Here is a 17,120-nt window from a genome sequence, read left to right on the forward strand (position 1 = left end):
CAAGACGGCGGATCTATGCACAACTCTGCTACATAAAGATAGCATATACAGTAACTTAAAGATCGACTCTCTGTGAGCACCATCTATCGCATTAAAAGGAAACAGCCGAGGCAGCGAACACAATCTGGACACTGCACTGGGTGCAGTGTCATCATCAAACTTATTCTTACACCATGATCACAAACCATCCTATGTCCCGTAGCACCTTTTGCCATTGTCGTAATATACCTGGTCAGACCACTTCCCGTAAAGCCGGCAGGCCATCGCTAGATCGTCACAGCCATCTGCCATTTCACACGATATGCGGAGGATGCTCCTCTACGCACTACTTTTGCGTCACACGTTGTCGCCTTCTTTTTGAAAGCCATTGTGTTGTGTCATGGTGCCTGTAGTGTGTTGTTGAGTGACCAGGGCAAGGCTTTTTTGTCAACGATACTTGAAAAAGTACTTGTGGCACCGTTCATAAGACATCAGACTACCACCCACAATAATGACCTAAAGATTCCATCGAACTCTAAGTGGCATAATATTGATATACATAGGACCAACCCACGATAACTGGGACAAAATCTTGCCGTTCGTGACATTCGAGCACAAGGCCACTGTTCAACAATTTACTGGATATTCACCTTTCACCCTCATCATTGGCCATGAGCCAACATTAACCATCGATACCTCTTTTTTCAATGTAATGACAAAAACCTCGACAACTACGCCAGAACATTTCATATCCAGGCTTGATGACTATCGATGATGTGCTCAGCTCAACACGGAGGCTGGTCAACAAGACCGCAAGCAATATTACGACAGCGTCTGTTGACACATCACCTTCCATCTTGAAGATGAAGTACTCCCAAAATGAGTGAGAAGTTTCTATCAAACTTTTTTAGATATTACATTGTTTGTGAACGAGCATACCCAGTGAACTACCTTGTCACTCCTGTGGAGGGTTCCTTGGATGGTCATTACTGTGCTTCTACAATGTTTCACGTCTGAAACTATTTGTTCCCCTTACCTTTCCCACCTAAGTCTCGGCCGAGCTGCCTGCACCAGTGTGAGGGGAAAGTTAGTGAGAGCATTAGTTATTCACTTGATCTTCTCATCTGTACATACTCATAATCACCGCTTCAGTTTGGGTTGTGAGATATATACTCAAGACAATAAAGAAGTCCTGGGTGTCGTCTTACAATATATATATACATCACCGGCATTAATCTACATTCTCATAAAAGAAGATTGTGAAATGTGCACTTTTGTCTCACCAAACACAGATGCTCTACCCACATGGCATGGGCAATGAAGCAGTACCTCGATTCAGATTTCTTTTGTCTATGTTATTAAAAACAATGTGTAGAACATAGAACATTTATTATTGTTCATGCGGTTCTTTGGTCATTTGTGAATATTTTGTTTTGAACTTGCAGTAATGTTACCGATTAGAGCAATTTCAGGTCCCGTGGTTGTGATAGTGAGAAGGCTGCAGTAAGACTGAGGAAATTCGTAACTTCTTATTTAAGGCGAAAATTTGCCCAGAAAATGAACAGTCAAGGTAAAAGCAATTTGCACTGTCGGCCATCAGGTAATCTCATCATTGGTGGAACATTTTATACATCAGTCATTAAGCATTTCAGCTGGTGCTCAAGTTCAATAAGCTTGACTATTCAGATCCTTTTTGTAACCTTGTAATCTCAAACAATCATTGAAGCTCCATGAAGCTTTCCAGACAATGCAGAGAAACCTGCGCCAAATACTTTTTAAACAGGCGAGCACAACAAAAAAAGAGTAAACACGCATGGCAATATTTTCATTCTGGAGCTTTTTAGAGCAGAAAAATTTATAATTTTGGACCACCCTGGAGCAGCTAACTTTCATATTCTACAGTACACTTGAGACGTAAATTGCATTTATATTGTTGCATTCATGTTCAGACACCTGAATAATTATTATGGGGTTCTTATGAAGAGCTATATAAATATCTTGATTTGCTGCAAATCACGAGGAGAAAATGTTTTTTAAAGCATTCATTATTTTTTCACTCGATTATGAAAAAATAAGGGCACCATACAGGTGGATGTCATAGAATAACCACTTCAGTTATTTTTTTACTCATGCAAGTAAACAGCGTACTTGATCAACAACAACAATAACAAGAACAACAATTATTATTATTATTATTATTATTATTATTATTATTATTATTATTATTATTATTATTATTATTATTATTATTATTATTATTATTGTGGTTCAACATCCCAAAACCATGATATGATTATGAAACACCATAGCGGAGGGCTCCAAAAACTTCAACCACCTAGCATGCACCCAAATCTAAGCACACGGGCCTCAAGCATTTTCACCTCCATCAAAAGTATGGCAGCCACGGCCTCATATCATGACCTGCTGGTCCACAGTTGCACATACATAATATTATTGTCACACATGCTCCTTTCTTTATTTTCATATTACCACCCCATTGCAATGCAAATGTAGCCTGGCACAAAGCACAAGAAAATGACTGGGAACTGTTCAGATAATGTTAGAACCTTTCGAAAAAGTTACGAGCACAATGCGAACATCTGAGTTATATATATTTCTGGAACTTACGTGACCACTAGCAATAACACTGGGATCTTCGATTATACATGCATAAAAGCCGACGCATTGGCTTCTTGTCAGTTTTTCAATGGCCGATGCTCTGTTTGCTGATGTCAGTGTACAGTGCGCATTGCTTGCGGTACACTCTAAGAAAAAAGCAGAGTATTTGCGAAGTAGTTCTGCTACACAACAATATTCGTCATCTGACTTGCCGGCATCTCCTTTTTTAAAAACCCGGCGCTGGCCACTATCTTGTCGCGAATGCCACATCACACTGATAATGTGCTCGCCGTTCACGACCACGAACTACCGAAACCGTTGTGATAACGCAAGGAAAGTACTCGAAGTAGATGACAATTATTGTTGTGTAGCAGAAACACTAACCAAATACTCTTTTTTTTTTTAGAGTGTAGTTTGATTTTTCATTTTCCTGGCCGAATCTTGGAAAGTCTCGGAAGGTCCTTGTGTAATGAGTGACATAAGCAGTGAGGCATGGCCAATAGGAATTATCTTTCTTCCTTGAAAGTGTGCCGATAAATCCAAGGTGTCCAGCCGTTGGGTCGTCATGCAAAGTTTCCAAAATTTCTGCATTTAATGCGGAATGTATAATGAGTGGCAAGAAGTTCTTATTTAGGAGAACTTTGTTTTGCAAGAATAACGATGTCAGTACTCACTTTTACCTTTGGGATAATAGTGGTTTTTGACCTTTGAGGTATATTCCACAAGGCTCCTGAGTTCTGGGTTGGCTCACTGTCATTCAGCAAAGTCATAGGAACCTATTGTTCCTACGCTTTCTTCAGATCAGTGCTTTCTTCAGATCATTGCAGCTGTTGGAGATGACATACAGCACCTAGACAATGAGGTACGAGATGTGCAGCTCAAAGCCATTGGAATCTTTTCAAGGCTACCAACACAACCAGTGGAGAATCTAAACGTAGCAATTCAAGAAGTTCGGAAAGACCAAACAATAACCAATCTTCCAGCTGACAAAGGTGCGTCAACCATGGTACTCGAAAATCCTATAGAGACAAGGTAAAAAGCCTTCTGGACAGCCCCGAATAAATGAAGCTCACAAAAGACCCCATCCATAACCAGAATACAATGAGAGCTAAACGAGCTATTATGAGATGTTTTGAAAGGCACCCAGAGTCATGACCCCTCTACTTATGCCTCATATGCAGCAATAGTTCTGCACCGAAACTCGATGGCCTTCCAAATACCCACAAGCTAGGGACACCACTATGCCCTACAGTCGACTTCAGAGCATCCCCAGTTCTCATGGTGCCAGAACATCTGTAGAGGATTCTATCACTACAAGTGGGAAAGACAATCACCTATGCGAGAAACGCCACCCAGTTTTTTGAGTGAAGTAACAAGAGCAATTTACAAGAGCCTTGTGTCCTTCGATGCCATTTTGCTGTTCACAAGTGTACCCATGCCCCTAGTGGTCTTAGCTGCTCTAGACACCCTGGAGAAAAATAAGAAACTCAGTGCAATGACCAACTTGCCTACGGAAGAGCTGTGCCGACTGAAGGAGCTTTAACACGATAACGTTAAAGAGTTCATTTCCCGGAAATTCTGGCCTCGTGGGTTGTGAGCGAAAAATTGTCATCTTGTGTGTGACCGAAAAATCGAGAAAGACGCAAATAAAATAAATCACAAACATTTCAGGTCCGAGCGAGGATTGATGGATAATTGCAATGACTTTTACGACCCCCGGGTGATTGAAAAGTAGGGTAACCACACCAGATGATAATACTTGTAACTTGGCATATACATACGACACCTGGAAACATGAAACGCTTGAGCATGTATGTATGCCGCCTCCGAAACTAATGATGAAGACAATGCATTGATAAGAGCAGTGGGGAGAACGATGATGGAAAGGGAGACAGCCACTTAAAAGATACTCACCTCCTGAAGAAGAGGGTGAATGGGTCTCAAAAAGAAAGGCCATAGTTAAATATTAAGGGTTAGTCCCACCTCAGCAAATTCCTATGAGTGGGAAGATAGAATAACCACACATTTAATAAAATTACAGCACACCATAGATTGCAGAGGCTTTAATTCCCACCACCTCACCCAAAATTAAGAAAAGCAAGAATAGCCTGTCAAGTGGCAGCAGTTCCAAACCCATTCCTACCAGAGTCTAGCCATCATACATGTAATACAGCCAAATTTATACACGACAAACATTGGGATTACAAAGCCACATTAGAACACATGCTATGGAAATGCCCAGGCATAACAAACAATAGCCATGATGCATCTTTGAACAGCGACAGCCTCTGCATGCCCGGGGTGTGTGCGTAGCTGAGCTCAAACCTGGAGCACCAACTCAGGGACGTCCAGTGGGTCAAGGAAGCTACCAGCAACCCTTGGCCAAAGCCTAGGTGGGATCCAGACTCATCCCACCAGGTTTATCAGATCTGATCTGAAACCAAAATTTGCTAGAGAGCCTTCCCAACATTGTGCATGGTGATGTTTATATCTATAATCTGCTTTATCTTCGAAGCAATGATCTGTTTGTGGCGGTAACATTGTGACCCTCAAGTAATCTGCTTCATCTTCGAAGCAATGATCTGTTTGTGGCGGTAACATTGTGACCCTCAAGACAGTGCTGCACGTGTCTTGTCGTGCTGGCAGTGCAATTGCCAATGACATACACCATCAAACTTGAAACTCTAGACCAGTTTGTTACAATTTATTTGGATTTTATCAAGATGATACAGTAAATCTAATTCGGCCCAATTTCACACAGCAGTGAAATCACTGGGAAATAGGTGCATGGTAATAACGTGACGAAGATGAGGGGAGAGGGTGAAGCATAGCCTCATATTTAAGAAATTTACTTTTCTGAAATCGCCAGTACTTCAAAATTTCCAGTTTAATTTTACATTATTCTTGGTACTACAACATTTCAGACGATGATATTTCAAGTTTATATCTTGACATGAAAACATTAGAATCTACAAAGGGTATTTTAGTTGACCGGAAGGTTCAAAACATTAAAACATAAAGACACAAGCAGAAACACGAATACAAAACACGTCCATTTATGAGTGTTATAGGAATAAAGATTGTTGTAATAGATACAAGCAAACTATATGAGCTCTGTACACTTGATGCATGGCCTACAAAACTGTACGCCAGCAGAGAAGCTTGCTGGAGCACTATCTCAGAGGCGATGCTTAATGTCTATTATGACCAAGTGCTAACAGGGCATTTAAGTCCTTTGTTAAGTGCACAATGGCTGGGTTCTCCGAGACACTGCAGACGTGAGGTAAAATTGGCCAAATTGCCCAATATATCAAGGACTGCTTAAAACATGCTCCGAAAAACACCAAGAATTACATGGGCTCAAAACAAACACAATACTTTCAAGCGAAAATTTCCACAAGTGATAAGATAAAAAACAGGTGTCACTCACATAGCGATCAATCTTCCAGCGAAACCACCACTCCTTGATAGAGTCATCAGTGGTTACAAACAGAGCCTTCCAAGGTCGTGTGACGAATATCTTTTCAAAGAACACCTGCACAAAAGCCAAGCCAAGTATAAAATTGAAAAAACAATTTTCTTCTGATGCAGTATGCAGGATTGAAAAAAGCCAGATTACTTTAGGAGCACTTTAGAACCAAAAGATTTAAAGCAGAGAAGTTTCGCACTGCTGTTTTCAAGATTGCATTTTGAAGCATCCAGTAAAAGAAAACAAGAGAGCCCTTTTAGTCATGGAATAGCACAGTAATAAAGCACTGTTAGGGAACTACTTTTGGAGATAGATAAAGCAAATAATATTCCAGAGGGTCCTTCCCGTGGTAAGGTTGCAAGCTGAAAGAAAAAACTGAATGAGAAGTGGAATTATGGGGAAAATTTTTTTTAAAAATAAATTTTTATGGATATTTCATCGTGACATGACTGCCATCACTGTTTCTGCCCTTTATTAAAGAGCAGAAAAGTAGAATATTCTTTTTTTTTTTTATTATGCGGATCACAAGTCCAATATATGAGAGACGCTGTAGTGGGGCTCTGAAAATTTTTGAGCATCTGGTGTTCTTAAACTTGCACAGACATCGCACAGTGCATGGGCCTCTACCATTTCACCTACACCAAAATGTGGCTGCCGGGATGCGACCTTTGGGTCACCAGCCGAGCGGACAGCAGAAAAATAGAGGTCGGACTGCCAACAGTGCCTTCTATATTCAATATATGAAACTACAAGGAAAGAAAACTGGTGACTGCAGCTGGACAAAATACTATCTGCACTTGGCAGACCAACTTGAACAGTTTTCTTTTAAAGGGCCACTCACCAGGTTTGGCAATTTTGAGCTGACAAGCGCAATGCGTAGACGATGCGTTCATGATCACGTCTGCCAAACTTTGCAACGCTACGTGCCGCGGAAATGGGTCAAATTTCAAGATGAAAGCTGCTCCCCCTCCCCTCTGCCGGCGCACGCGTAGAGAATGAGGGCATGACGTAGGCGTAGGAATGGCCCTACGTACATGGCAATGCAGTGACGTTGGTCCTCTATGTAGACCAGCCTGCTCTGACGTTGTCAACAGTATACCACGTGACACAGCAAAAATTATTTAATACAACATGCGTAGTTTATGTATTTGTTGCTTTAAGAGATGAATAAAACTTGAAATAGATAATGAGACGCAATAAAAAATTGTGCGCATTTTTCTTATATTTTTTTCCCGTGAAATGCTACGAGATGCGGGGCTAATGTGCCAGCGTTGCGCATGAGTTCGTGTCCCCGCGATCAGCGCATTGAGCAGACCGCCGTGGAACGCTCCTACGCGTTCACGCACTCAGTGTGCTCATGTAGTCTACCGCATCTACGGACCAATGCCATCAATACTATGTTGAGTGCATATTGTATTTATCATTGAAGCCTTAACCTAACGTTTCTGGCATAGTGCTGTTTGGCACGGAGATCTTTTTTTGTGCTCTTCACTTCGCGTGCTGTTTTCGTGGATTGCTTCAAACGAAAGAAAACTGTCAGGAATGCATCGCAGGACGTTTGCGAGAAAATTCTTTCTTGGCTCCAGAAATTAAGTGACTGCTCCCGTTGTTAGGTTTTAGTTGAGCCGCTACATGTATTAAAATTCACTGCATGAGTGAGACTTTGTGAAAAGTGCAGCTATGCTCAGTATCATTGTCTGTGCCATTCGCAAATTGCTTGAATCTCGAATGAGTGCAATAAGAGAAGTGGTGAATCTAGAAAAATTTTTGCTAGCTAAAGCTAGGACGTAATCTTTGAGTGAACACTTTTGCCTTGGCAACGGCTTGCATGACACCTAAAATTGCTTTGTTTTTGCTGCGGCAACTGCTTGTGGCTGTTTTTGCCGGAAGAGCGATGTAAAGCGTGCAAGAGAAAATTAGTGCGAAGGTGGGAAAGAAAACGTAGCCAACATTTTTTTTTTCTCTTTCAGTTTATGTGGAGTCAAGTGCTGAGGCAACTACTGCCGTGTCGCGTTGTGCACTGTATGTGCCGTTGTGTGCGTTATTTAGTTTCATTCTGCTACAGTTCTTGTTATATTGTTGCTTATATGTTTATTTTTTGTGTGTAATTTATAATCATGATATGGCAGCTGTATTTTTGCGTCTCACAGTGCAATGAACCCTTCTTTGTGCCTGCATTTATCAAACATTAACAAAGTGGACATGTGCTTACCAAGAATATCACTTGAAAATAAAAGTTTTTGCTTCTCCAATAATTCTCATGTATTAATTAAATTTTGTACATCGACACACATTTGCATCGTGTGCTTGCCGCTCTAGCGGTGCAGCTTACACGAAGCTCATCAATGTATGCAAACGACGTGCTAAAAAAAATTAAAGTATGGCCTCAGAGATGAGCACGCACAAAGGGGTCTCAGAGGCTGTACAATGATCTTAGTCCCTACAAAATGGCCTTCGAGACAGTCTTTTCTGCGGTCTGCCATCTCTGAGGCTGCAAAGTTTCACCACACTCGTTTGGTGCGCTGCGAAACCAAATCAGCCGCAGGGGCCTATGGAAGTGTCCTCTCTTGGCCTTTTATATTACACTATAAGTCAACTGCTTGCCAGTTTAACTTCGTGCCTATGCAGATGACTGCGTTCTATATTCTGCAATTTCCATGTGTGCTGACCAGTTCCTATTTACCTGGAGTGGTTCCTGGCAACTATCTACCAACCTAACGAAGACAGTCGCCATTACCTTCTCCAAAAAGGTTAAGCCGCTATGCTTTTATTTTGGTTACAGTGTAACTAACATTACACATGAAGATGAGTTTAAATATCTTGGGTTGACTTTCACACATAATTTGAAATGGCAGAAACACATACACTGCATTCACTCGAAAGCCCTTCGTAAATTATTCTACCTAAATTGTACATTGCGGGATTCTACTTAAGGCTGCATATCGATTGCGTATAAAACCCTAATCAGGCCAATCTTGGAGTACGCGTCGGTTGTCTGGTCCCCATTTTTCTCTTGTGACGTGGCCAAGTTCGAATTTTTGCAAAGAAAAGCCATAAGATTCATATACAGCAGATACGATTGCCACTTCTCTCCTTAATCGCACACACATAATTTATCGCTTGAAACACTAGCACATCCACGTACATGCAAATGGCTTATCACTCTACATAAGATTGTACATGAATCATCCGTAATCGCGGCGCCAGTCTCATTTGTGAAACGTCCTACTCGTGCTACTCGTAGCTATCACCCCCTTAATCCTGTCTCATTCTGTCCACGTTTAGGTAGTTTTAAATACTCATTTTTTCCATCCACAGTCAAAATCTGGAATGATTTAGACGGCTCACTTTGCCAGTTACCTCTTGCATAATTTACAGAAAGCATTCATCAGCATGTGCCTCTCGATTTCTAAATGAGTACTGTGCTTTATGTATATTAAACCCTTTTCTACTATCTAACAAGTGTTCATGATTCAATATTTATTTATTATATGTGTATTCGTATAACTTTCCCTTATATGCTTATTAATTCATGCACTTTGGCATTCATTTTGGATGCTAATTTGTGTCATGTTATGCCTGATTTCAAAACAAATTTTGTATCCACCCTTGTAATGTCTCTGTGCGCAGCATGTGTGCACAGTATATGTAAATAAAAAAAAAAGTTTTTTTTCCTTTCCTATTATTTTAATTCACTGTTTTTATTGATGCTCATTTGTGGCATTTCTCTTGATGGGAAATAACAACAAAAGCCTCTAACCGAGGTTTTTGTTGTTACTTCCATAAATACCCCATATGTAAGCATTTTTTGTGTTCACTTGCACCCACTTCTGCCTAAGGGGTGAAGATCAGACCAGCAGTATTGTATTGAATAAATGAATAAAATAAATGAGAAGGAAAATGGCAAAGTATATTGTCACGTGCTTGCTCAAGAAAGACGATGGCAGTTGTGCATGTGCCACGAAGGACTACGAAATGGACGAAGAAGAAGAACTCACTTGCGCGTTCTAATTAAAAAGATCGAGCTGCTTCTGGTGTCTCAATCTCTGCGGCAAGACCTCTGTTATGACGTCGTGACACTGGTGGAGGTGCTGGAGCCTACAACCGGATGCAGGACAGTCTTGCTCGGACCCGTTCACCTAGTCCAGAGACCCAGCCCCTCGTCACGACTCCGGTGCACCGATTTAGTCGGCGCCTACTAGGTCTAAGTCCGCAGTCCGCACCTGTTCCGCCTCTAACCACCATGGCAGCTCTTACCACATCCATGGCTACCCTTCCATCGCAGACCACTCTTCCCTCGCAGGTGACTCTTGAACATCCTCGCGTTCCTGAAGTTTTCCATAGGGAAGAGTAAGAGGATGTCGAGGACTGGCTCGAACAGTTCGCACGGGTCGCTGTATCTAACCACTGGAACGAACAGCACAAACTTGGCCGTGCATATTTCGCCCTGGAAGATAGCGCTTGCACGTGGTACGAGAACCACGAGGCTACTTTCCAATCTTGGGAAGATTTCCGTTGAAAGCTCCTCGCCACATTTTTGAACACGGACCGACGGGATCGTGCACAGCAACTGATTGAGGCTCGTGTGCAAAAACCCAACAAAACAGCCGCCATGTACACAGAGAGTACAATCCGTCTATTTCTACGAGCTGATCCTAAGATGCCCGAGATGAAAAAGATGTGTCACCTAATGCAGGGTGTTAAGGAACCAGTGTTTGTGAGTCTCGTATGAAATACACCTACAGCAGTAGATGAATTTATAAGAGAGGTGACTGTCATCGAGCGCGCACTGCAAAAACGATGCAGACGCTTTGACCGCCTGCCGAACCACACGGCAGTAAGTGCTGCAGCTCAGAACACTGCCGTGTGTGAAAGTTCCCTGCGACAAATGATTAGGGAAAAACTGCGTGAGGAACTTCGGGCCCTCTGCGTCCCTCCTACCCAACCGCCCGTCGCATCTGTTGCCGAAATCGTCCGCCAGGAGTTGAGGCAAGCCGTTACACCACCCACGCCAAGTCCTGAGCCACATCCAGCGAGCTACGCTGATGCGGTCCGTCGTCCTCCTCCGTCATTTGAGGCGACACCCTTCCAGCCACGACCCGCAGCCGTACCTTGGTGGCAACGGGATTCCATGAGACAACCACCAGTCTACCGAACTGACTTGTGGCGCATGGCTGACCGTCGACCTATTTGCTTCCGCTGCAGAGAACCAGGTCACATTGCCCGCTACTGCCGTCATAGCGATTCTGGCTTCGGGAACTTTTCTCATCCCGCTTCTTTCCGCTCTGAAGATCGTCATGCCCACGATGCCGATCAACTGTCGACTGGCCAAGCAACTACACCGCGTTGCTGGCGATCTCCATCTCCTGCGCGTCACCGTGACTTCCCTCAGAGCTACGCGGACGTCACCAGAGGCCGTTCGCCTAGCCCGCGCCGGGGAAACTAACTGCTGCGACCTCCAGGGTCAAGGTTGCCAATCGTCGAGACACCGAAAAGTTCCCCCTATCATCGCTAGAAGATATGACGACAACCACGACGAATACGACGACGAATACGACGACGAATACGACGACGAATACGACGACGAATACGACGACGAATACGATGACGAATACTAATGCCGGTGAAGTTGTACGTGCTGATCTTGGCGTTTTCAATGACGAACATCACGTTACAGCACTAGTCGACACTGGCACCGACTTCTCAATCATGCGACAAGAACTCGCCGACCACCTTAGAAAGGTCAAGACACCGTGGACAGGGCCGCACATAAGGAGTGCTGGTGGTCAGCTGATAACTCCCACGGGTAAATGCACCACTCAACTTCGCATTGGTGATTCTAGCTTCGTGGCCACTTTCGTCCTGTTGCCAGACTGCTGTAAAGAGCTAATTTCGGGCATGGATTTTCTTCGAGATCAAGGCACTGTTATCAACATCCCTCAACGTATGGTGACTTTTTGCGCACATCCGTATGTCAATGACAGTACCGACGAACTACGCGGCCGTTTGCGACTAGCCGACGATGTGACGCTCCCACCGATTGATTGATATGTAGAGTTTAACGTCCCAAAACCACTATATGATTATGAGAGACGCCGTAGTGGAGGGCTCCGGAAATTTAGACCACCTGGGGTTCTTTAACGTGCACCCAAATCTGAGCACACGGGCCTACAACATTTCCGCCTCCATCGGAAATGCAGCCGCCGCAGCCGGGATTCGAACCCGCGCCCTGCGGGTCAGCAGCCGAGTACCTTAGCCACGACGCTCCCACCGAGATCCTGCTGCCTTGTGTCTGTGTCCAGTGGGTGGCCTTCCTATAACTTCCTATCTTGGAGCCTAGCCTTCCTATCTTGGAGCCACACAGTTGGCAGAACCGCTACCGTGTGGCTCCAATAGAACGCGACCAGATTCAAAAGCAAGTACAGAAGATGCTTGTGGATGACGTCATACAACCTTCGAAAAGTCCTTGGGCGTCCCCCGTGGTTTTGGTGAAGAAAAAAGACGGCAGCTTGCGTTTCTGTATTGATTATCGCAAGTTGAACCAAGTCACGAAGAATAACGTCTATCCACTGCCTCGCATAGACGATTCACTCAATCGGATGCGTCATGCACGCTATTTCTCTTCAATGAACCTCCGAAGTGGCTACTGGCAGATAGAAGTCGACGAGAGAGATCATGAAAAAACGGCTTTTGTGACGCCTGATGGCCTTTACGAATTTAAGGTGCTTCCTTTTGGGTTGTGCTCGGCGCCAGCCACTTTTCAGCGTCTCAAGGACACCGTACTATCGGTCCTGAAGTGGCAAGCATGCTTGGTCTATCTGGACGATGTTGTTGTATTCTCAGCATCATTCGAGGAACATATCAGCCATCTATTCACCGTACTCCAAGCCATACGCTCAGCCGGCCTGACTTTAAAACCAGAAAAATGTGATTTTGGTTTCAACGAACTCAGCTTCCTAGGCCACGTCGTCAGTCACGAGGGTGTTTAACCTGACCCGGCCAAAATAGACGCCGTAGCGCAATTTCCTGCACCTTGTGACAAAAAGGCTGTGAGACGCCTCTTAGGGTTGTGCGCCTATTATCGACAATTCATCGAGGACTTTTCGTCTATTGCAGCGCCATTGACACGACTCACACGTGAGGACGTCCCCTTCTTTTGGGGTGAACAGGAGCAAATGGCATTCAATGAACTACGACAACGCCTGCAAACACCTCCAGTCCTTGCGCACTTCGACCAGGACGCCCCTACAGTACTTTACACTGACACCAGCAATGTAGGTCTAGGTGCCGTTCTGGTGCAGTGGCAAGACGGCTGTGAAAGAGTAATAGCCTACGCCAGCAGAACTCTCTCTCGCACAGAGAACTACTCGACCACCGAGAAGTAGTGTCTCGCTGTGGTGTGGGCAGTCATCAAATTTTGTCCGTATTTATACGGCCGCTCCCTCAAGGTTGTTAGCGACCATCACTCTTTGTGCTGGCTCACCAACCTTAAAAATCCATCTGGTCGTTTGGTGCGCAGGTGCCTAAGACTTCAAGAGTATGACATGACCGTCGTCTACAAATCTGCGAAGAGGCACACCGACGCCGACTGTCTCTCACGGTCGCCAGTGGAAACTGTCGCTCCTGATGACGAAAACATCGACGCGGCATTCTTGGGAGTTGTCAACACAGCCACTATTGCACGAGAGCAGCGCAGTGACCCTGAGCTGTTACCACTCATTGAATATTTAGAAGGACGACATAAAGACGTGCCGCGATTATTTGCTAGAGGACTGCCATCTTTTTGCTTGCGAAACGATGTTCTCTATAAGAAAAACTTCTCACCAACCGGTAACTCGCACTTGCTCGTCCTGCCTGCCTCTCTTCGAAAAGAAATTATAGAAGCGTGCCATGATGAAGCAACTTCTGGTAATCTAGGCTACACCCGAACATTGTGTCGACTACGATGCAAGTACTACTGGCCAAAGTTACCTGCTGCTGTTAACCATCACGTGCAAACTTGCACCGACTGCCAAAGACGCAAAGCGGCTCCCAGCAAACCAGCCTGTCTTTTACATCCAGTCGAAGCACCAGAAAAGCCGTTCACCCACATTGGAATGGAGTTCCTGGGTCCCTTTCCAACTTCCACAACAGGGAACAGATGGATTATTGTGGTCACTGATTACCTGTCCCGTTATGCGGAGACTAAAGCTATGCAGCGCAGCACAGCAGCAGAAGCCGCTCTGTTCTTTATCGAAAACATCGTCCTTCGGCATGGCGCTCCGACAACAGTGATCACAGACAGAGGACCTGCCTTCACCGCAGAGCTTTTGGAGTCGGTTGTCAGACTCAGTGGTACAGCTCACCGGAGAACAACTGCATACCATCCGCAGAGAAACGGACTGACGGAGCGCCTCAATAGGACCCTCACAGACATGATCAGCTTGTACGTTGACACAGAACATAAAAACTGGGATCAGATATTGCCGTACGTGACCTTTGCTTATAACACTGCTTGACAAGAAACCACTGGAATGACACCGTTCAGTCTGATCTATGATCGCGAAGTTACAACAACATTGGACGCATGTTGCCGCATGAGTGTGACGACATCCATGTAGACGCCGAAGAATTCACTCAGAGTGCCGAAGAAGCCAGACAGCTCGCGCGTGTGCGCATCTGTCATCAGCAGCATCAAGATGCACAACGCTACGACACCCGACACAAGTTTATTAGCTACTCACCAGGCCACAAAGTGTGGGTCTGGATTCCGATACGTCGACGTGGACTGTCTGAGAAACTGCTAAGACGGTACTTTGGTCCGTACAGCGTCACGCGATGCTTGAACGATGTGAACTCCGAAGTCGTTCCCGACACTGATTGTAGTTCTAAGCGCCAAAAGCATTTGCCCGAAGTCGTGCACGTCGTGCGTATGAAACCGTATTTATCGAGTTAATTAACTCCCGGTTACCGTTTTCGTACGACCACTTCATACGCCTGGTAGAGCACCTAAGTTGCGCATCGGGACGATGGTTCTTTCGGAGGGAGGCAAATGTCACGTGCTTGCTCAAGAAAGACGATGGCAGTTGTGCATGTGCGACAAAGGACTACGAAATGGACGAAGAAGAAGAACTCGCTTGCGCGTTCTAATTAAGAAGATCGACCTGCTTCTGGTGTCTCAATGTCTGCGGCAAGACCTCTGTTTTGATCACGTGACAATATGTGCAACAAATGAATCCCGGTGGTTTCCAGTACATGGTTCGCCGGTGAAAACCATTGTGCTAAGTCTCCATTTTTTGCATGTTTTTGAATGGCCTCTTAGCTAGAAAAAAACATTAGAAAATTTTGTGCTACCCTAAAAATACTCGGGTCCTTGTAAACATCTGAGGGGGTCACAGTTGTAGTTATAAGCCAATTAGTCACGTTCGATGAACCGTGATTCTAGCCGTTTTCTTTTTTTTATTTTCCCCACGTTTGCTGCCGAGTAAGCATCGTCACATAGTTCAAATCAAACGTGCGTCCTGTCATTCGTCAGTGTTCGACGAGCTCCATTTTAGAATGCATGGCATGGGTGGCTTTTGAGACGCTTCCTGTGTGTTCTTTGAGCATTGTTGATCTTTTCCTGCCTATTTTGCATATTTTGCTATAAGTAGCAACGCCACACCGTATTGTACTTTGTACACCACTCCGTAGTGATCATTCGCAGGTGTGCGATCTTTGAGCTTAGCGAACATGTGTGCTGTGGACCACTTATCACAAAAAATTAGCTTGCAACAAAAAACACATACTGGTATTCACAAGAACATATGTGACTAGTAGTGAAATGGGTGACCTTCACTCATTTGGTGTCAGCGTGTACTGAAAACATCACACGTGTAGGTATCAAAACGTCTATGTACTTTTGTTAATATACTATTATGTTAAGTCAGAGTAAATCTTTTTAGAATAATGAACTTGACCGGCTTTTGGAACATTTTTGCATTTATTAGAGTTCTGCACAGAAGTATTCAACTAGGCACAGTGAGGGGGTACATGAACCAGACTAAAAAACTCATGCAGCTGGAATGTCATATGCGTTTCAACAACTAGTGCCTGAACAACAATGCGGTACCCAGAAGCCTTTACTGCAAGACCCTTATGGATTCCCCGTAAGTCGCAAGCTCCCACATGACTTCAGCCACAACTGCCTGAAAACCTGAATCCAGAACATTAAGTAACAATTATCGCAAGTAATATGTTTCACGCACACAGTATAAAGCTGTCAGCACTGAAAGCTTTGTCCCAATGACTTCCATGACATTATGAAAATGCACAAACAAGCTCAATATTGAAGATTTGGACAGGGCCAAATGCACCGAAGTCCATGTCCATAAACTTGCCCGATTTGCACCATCAGCAGCAAAAACGTGACAGTTTCAAAACAGTGCATGACCTCCTCCTCAAGACATCATTCGGGACAACCATATCAGTCAAAAAGGCCTGACTTTCACGATAGCTCCACAAAGCATGCTCAAGGGGTATATCATCGCGGAGATCGAGTAGAAGTTGGAGCACATTCATGACACAACTGGAGGGAACTTATACTGTAGCCAAACTGTGAGTGTCCTGGTGAATGCTAAAAGATCGTACGAATATTCCTGTTGGCAAATGCGCTGTTAAGGACTTCAAGCCGGATGGTTCCATCATCATCCTTTCTGCTAACAAAGGCAAAGGCACAATGATGCTAGACCAAAAAAACATTTTGAGGTGAAAACATACATAATGAACAATCCAATGCATTTTGCGAAGCTCACCCATGATACGTCAGCCAAGTCAGAACACCAGCTGATTGAATAATTGAGTGTACTGCGTAACTAAGGAAGCATCGACCAGATGTTGTACCCCCGACTCTTTTCTTTGGACACGGCCACTCCAACGACCTATGGGCTGCCAAAGGTGCAAAAAGGGGGTTGTCCTTTTCGTGCTACCATGTGATTCATTGGGTTACCAGCTTAGAACTTGTCGAAGTTTTTGGTTGGATTGCTGAGGCCTTTAACCAAAGGATAATAGTAGGTACGTTAAAAACGTTCAAGAA

General features: G+C 44.3%; 1 protein-coding gene across 1 annotated transcript in view; it reads right to left on the reverse strand.

Moving 5' to 3' along the window:
- Nucleotides 1-17,120, reverse strand: part of LOC119175626 (N-acetylneuraminate (7)9-O-acetyltransferase) — a 152,430-nt gene that overhangs the window by 44,152 nt on the left and 91,158 nt on the right. Inside the window, exon 8 of the mRNA XM_037426531.2 lies at nucleotides 6,029-6,133. Coding sequence (XP_037282428.2) covers nucleotides 6,029-6,133 — 105 coding nt within the window. The remainder of the gene's footprint in view (nucleotides 1-6,028; nucleotides 6,134-17,120) is intronic.

This window comes from Rhipicephalus microplus, chromosome X, assembly GCF_043290135.1.
Source record: "Rhipicephalus microplus isolate Deutch F79 chromosome X, USDA_Rmic, whole genome shotgun sequence".
Taxonomy (NCBI): domain Eukaryota; kingdom Metazoa; phylum Arthropoda; class Arachnida; order Ixodida; family Ixodidae; genus Rhipicephalus; species Rhipicephalus microplus.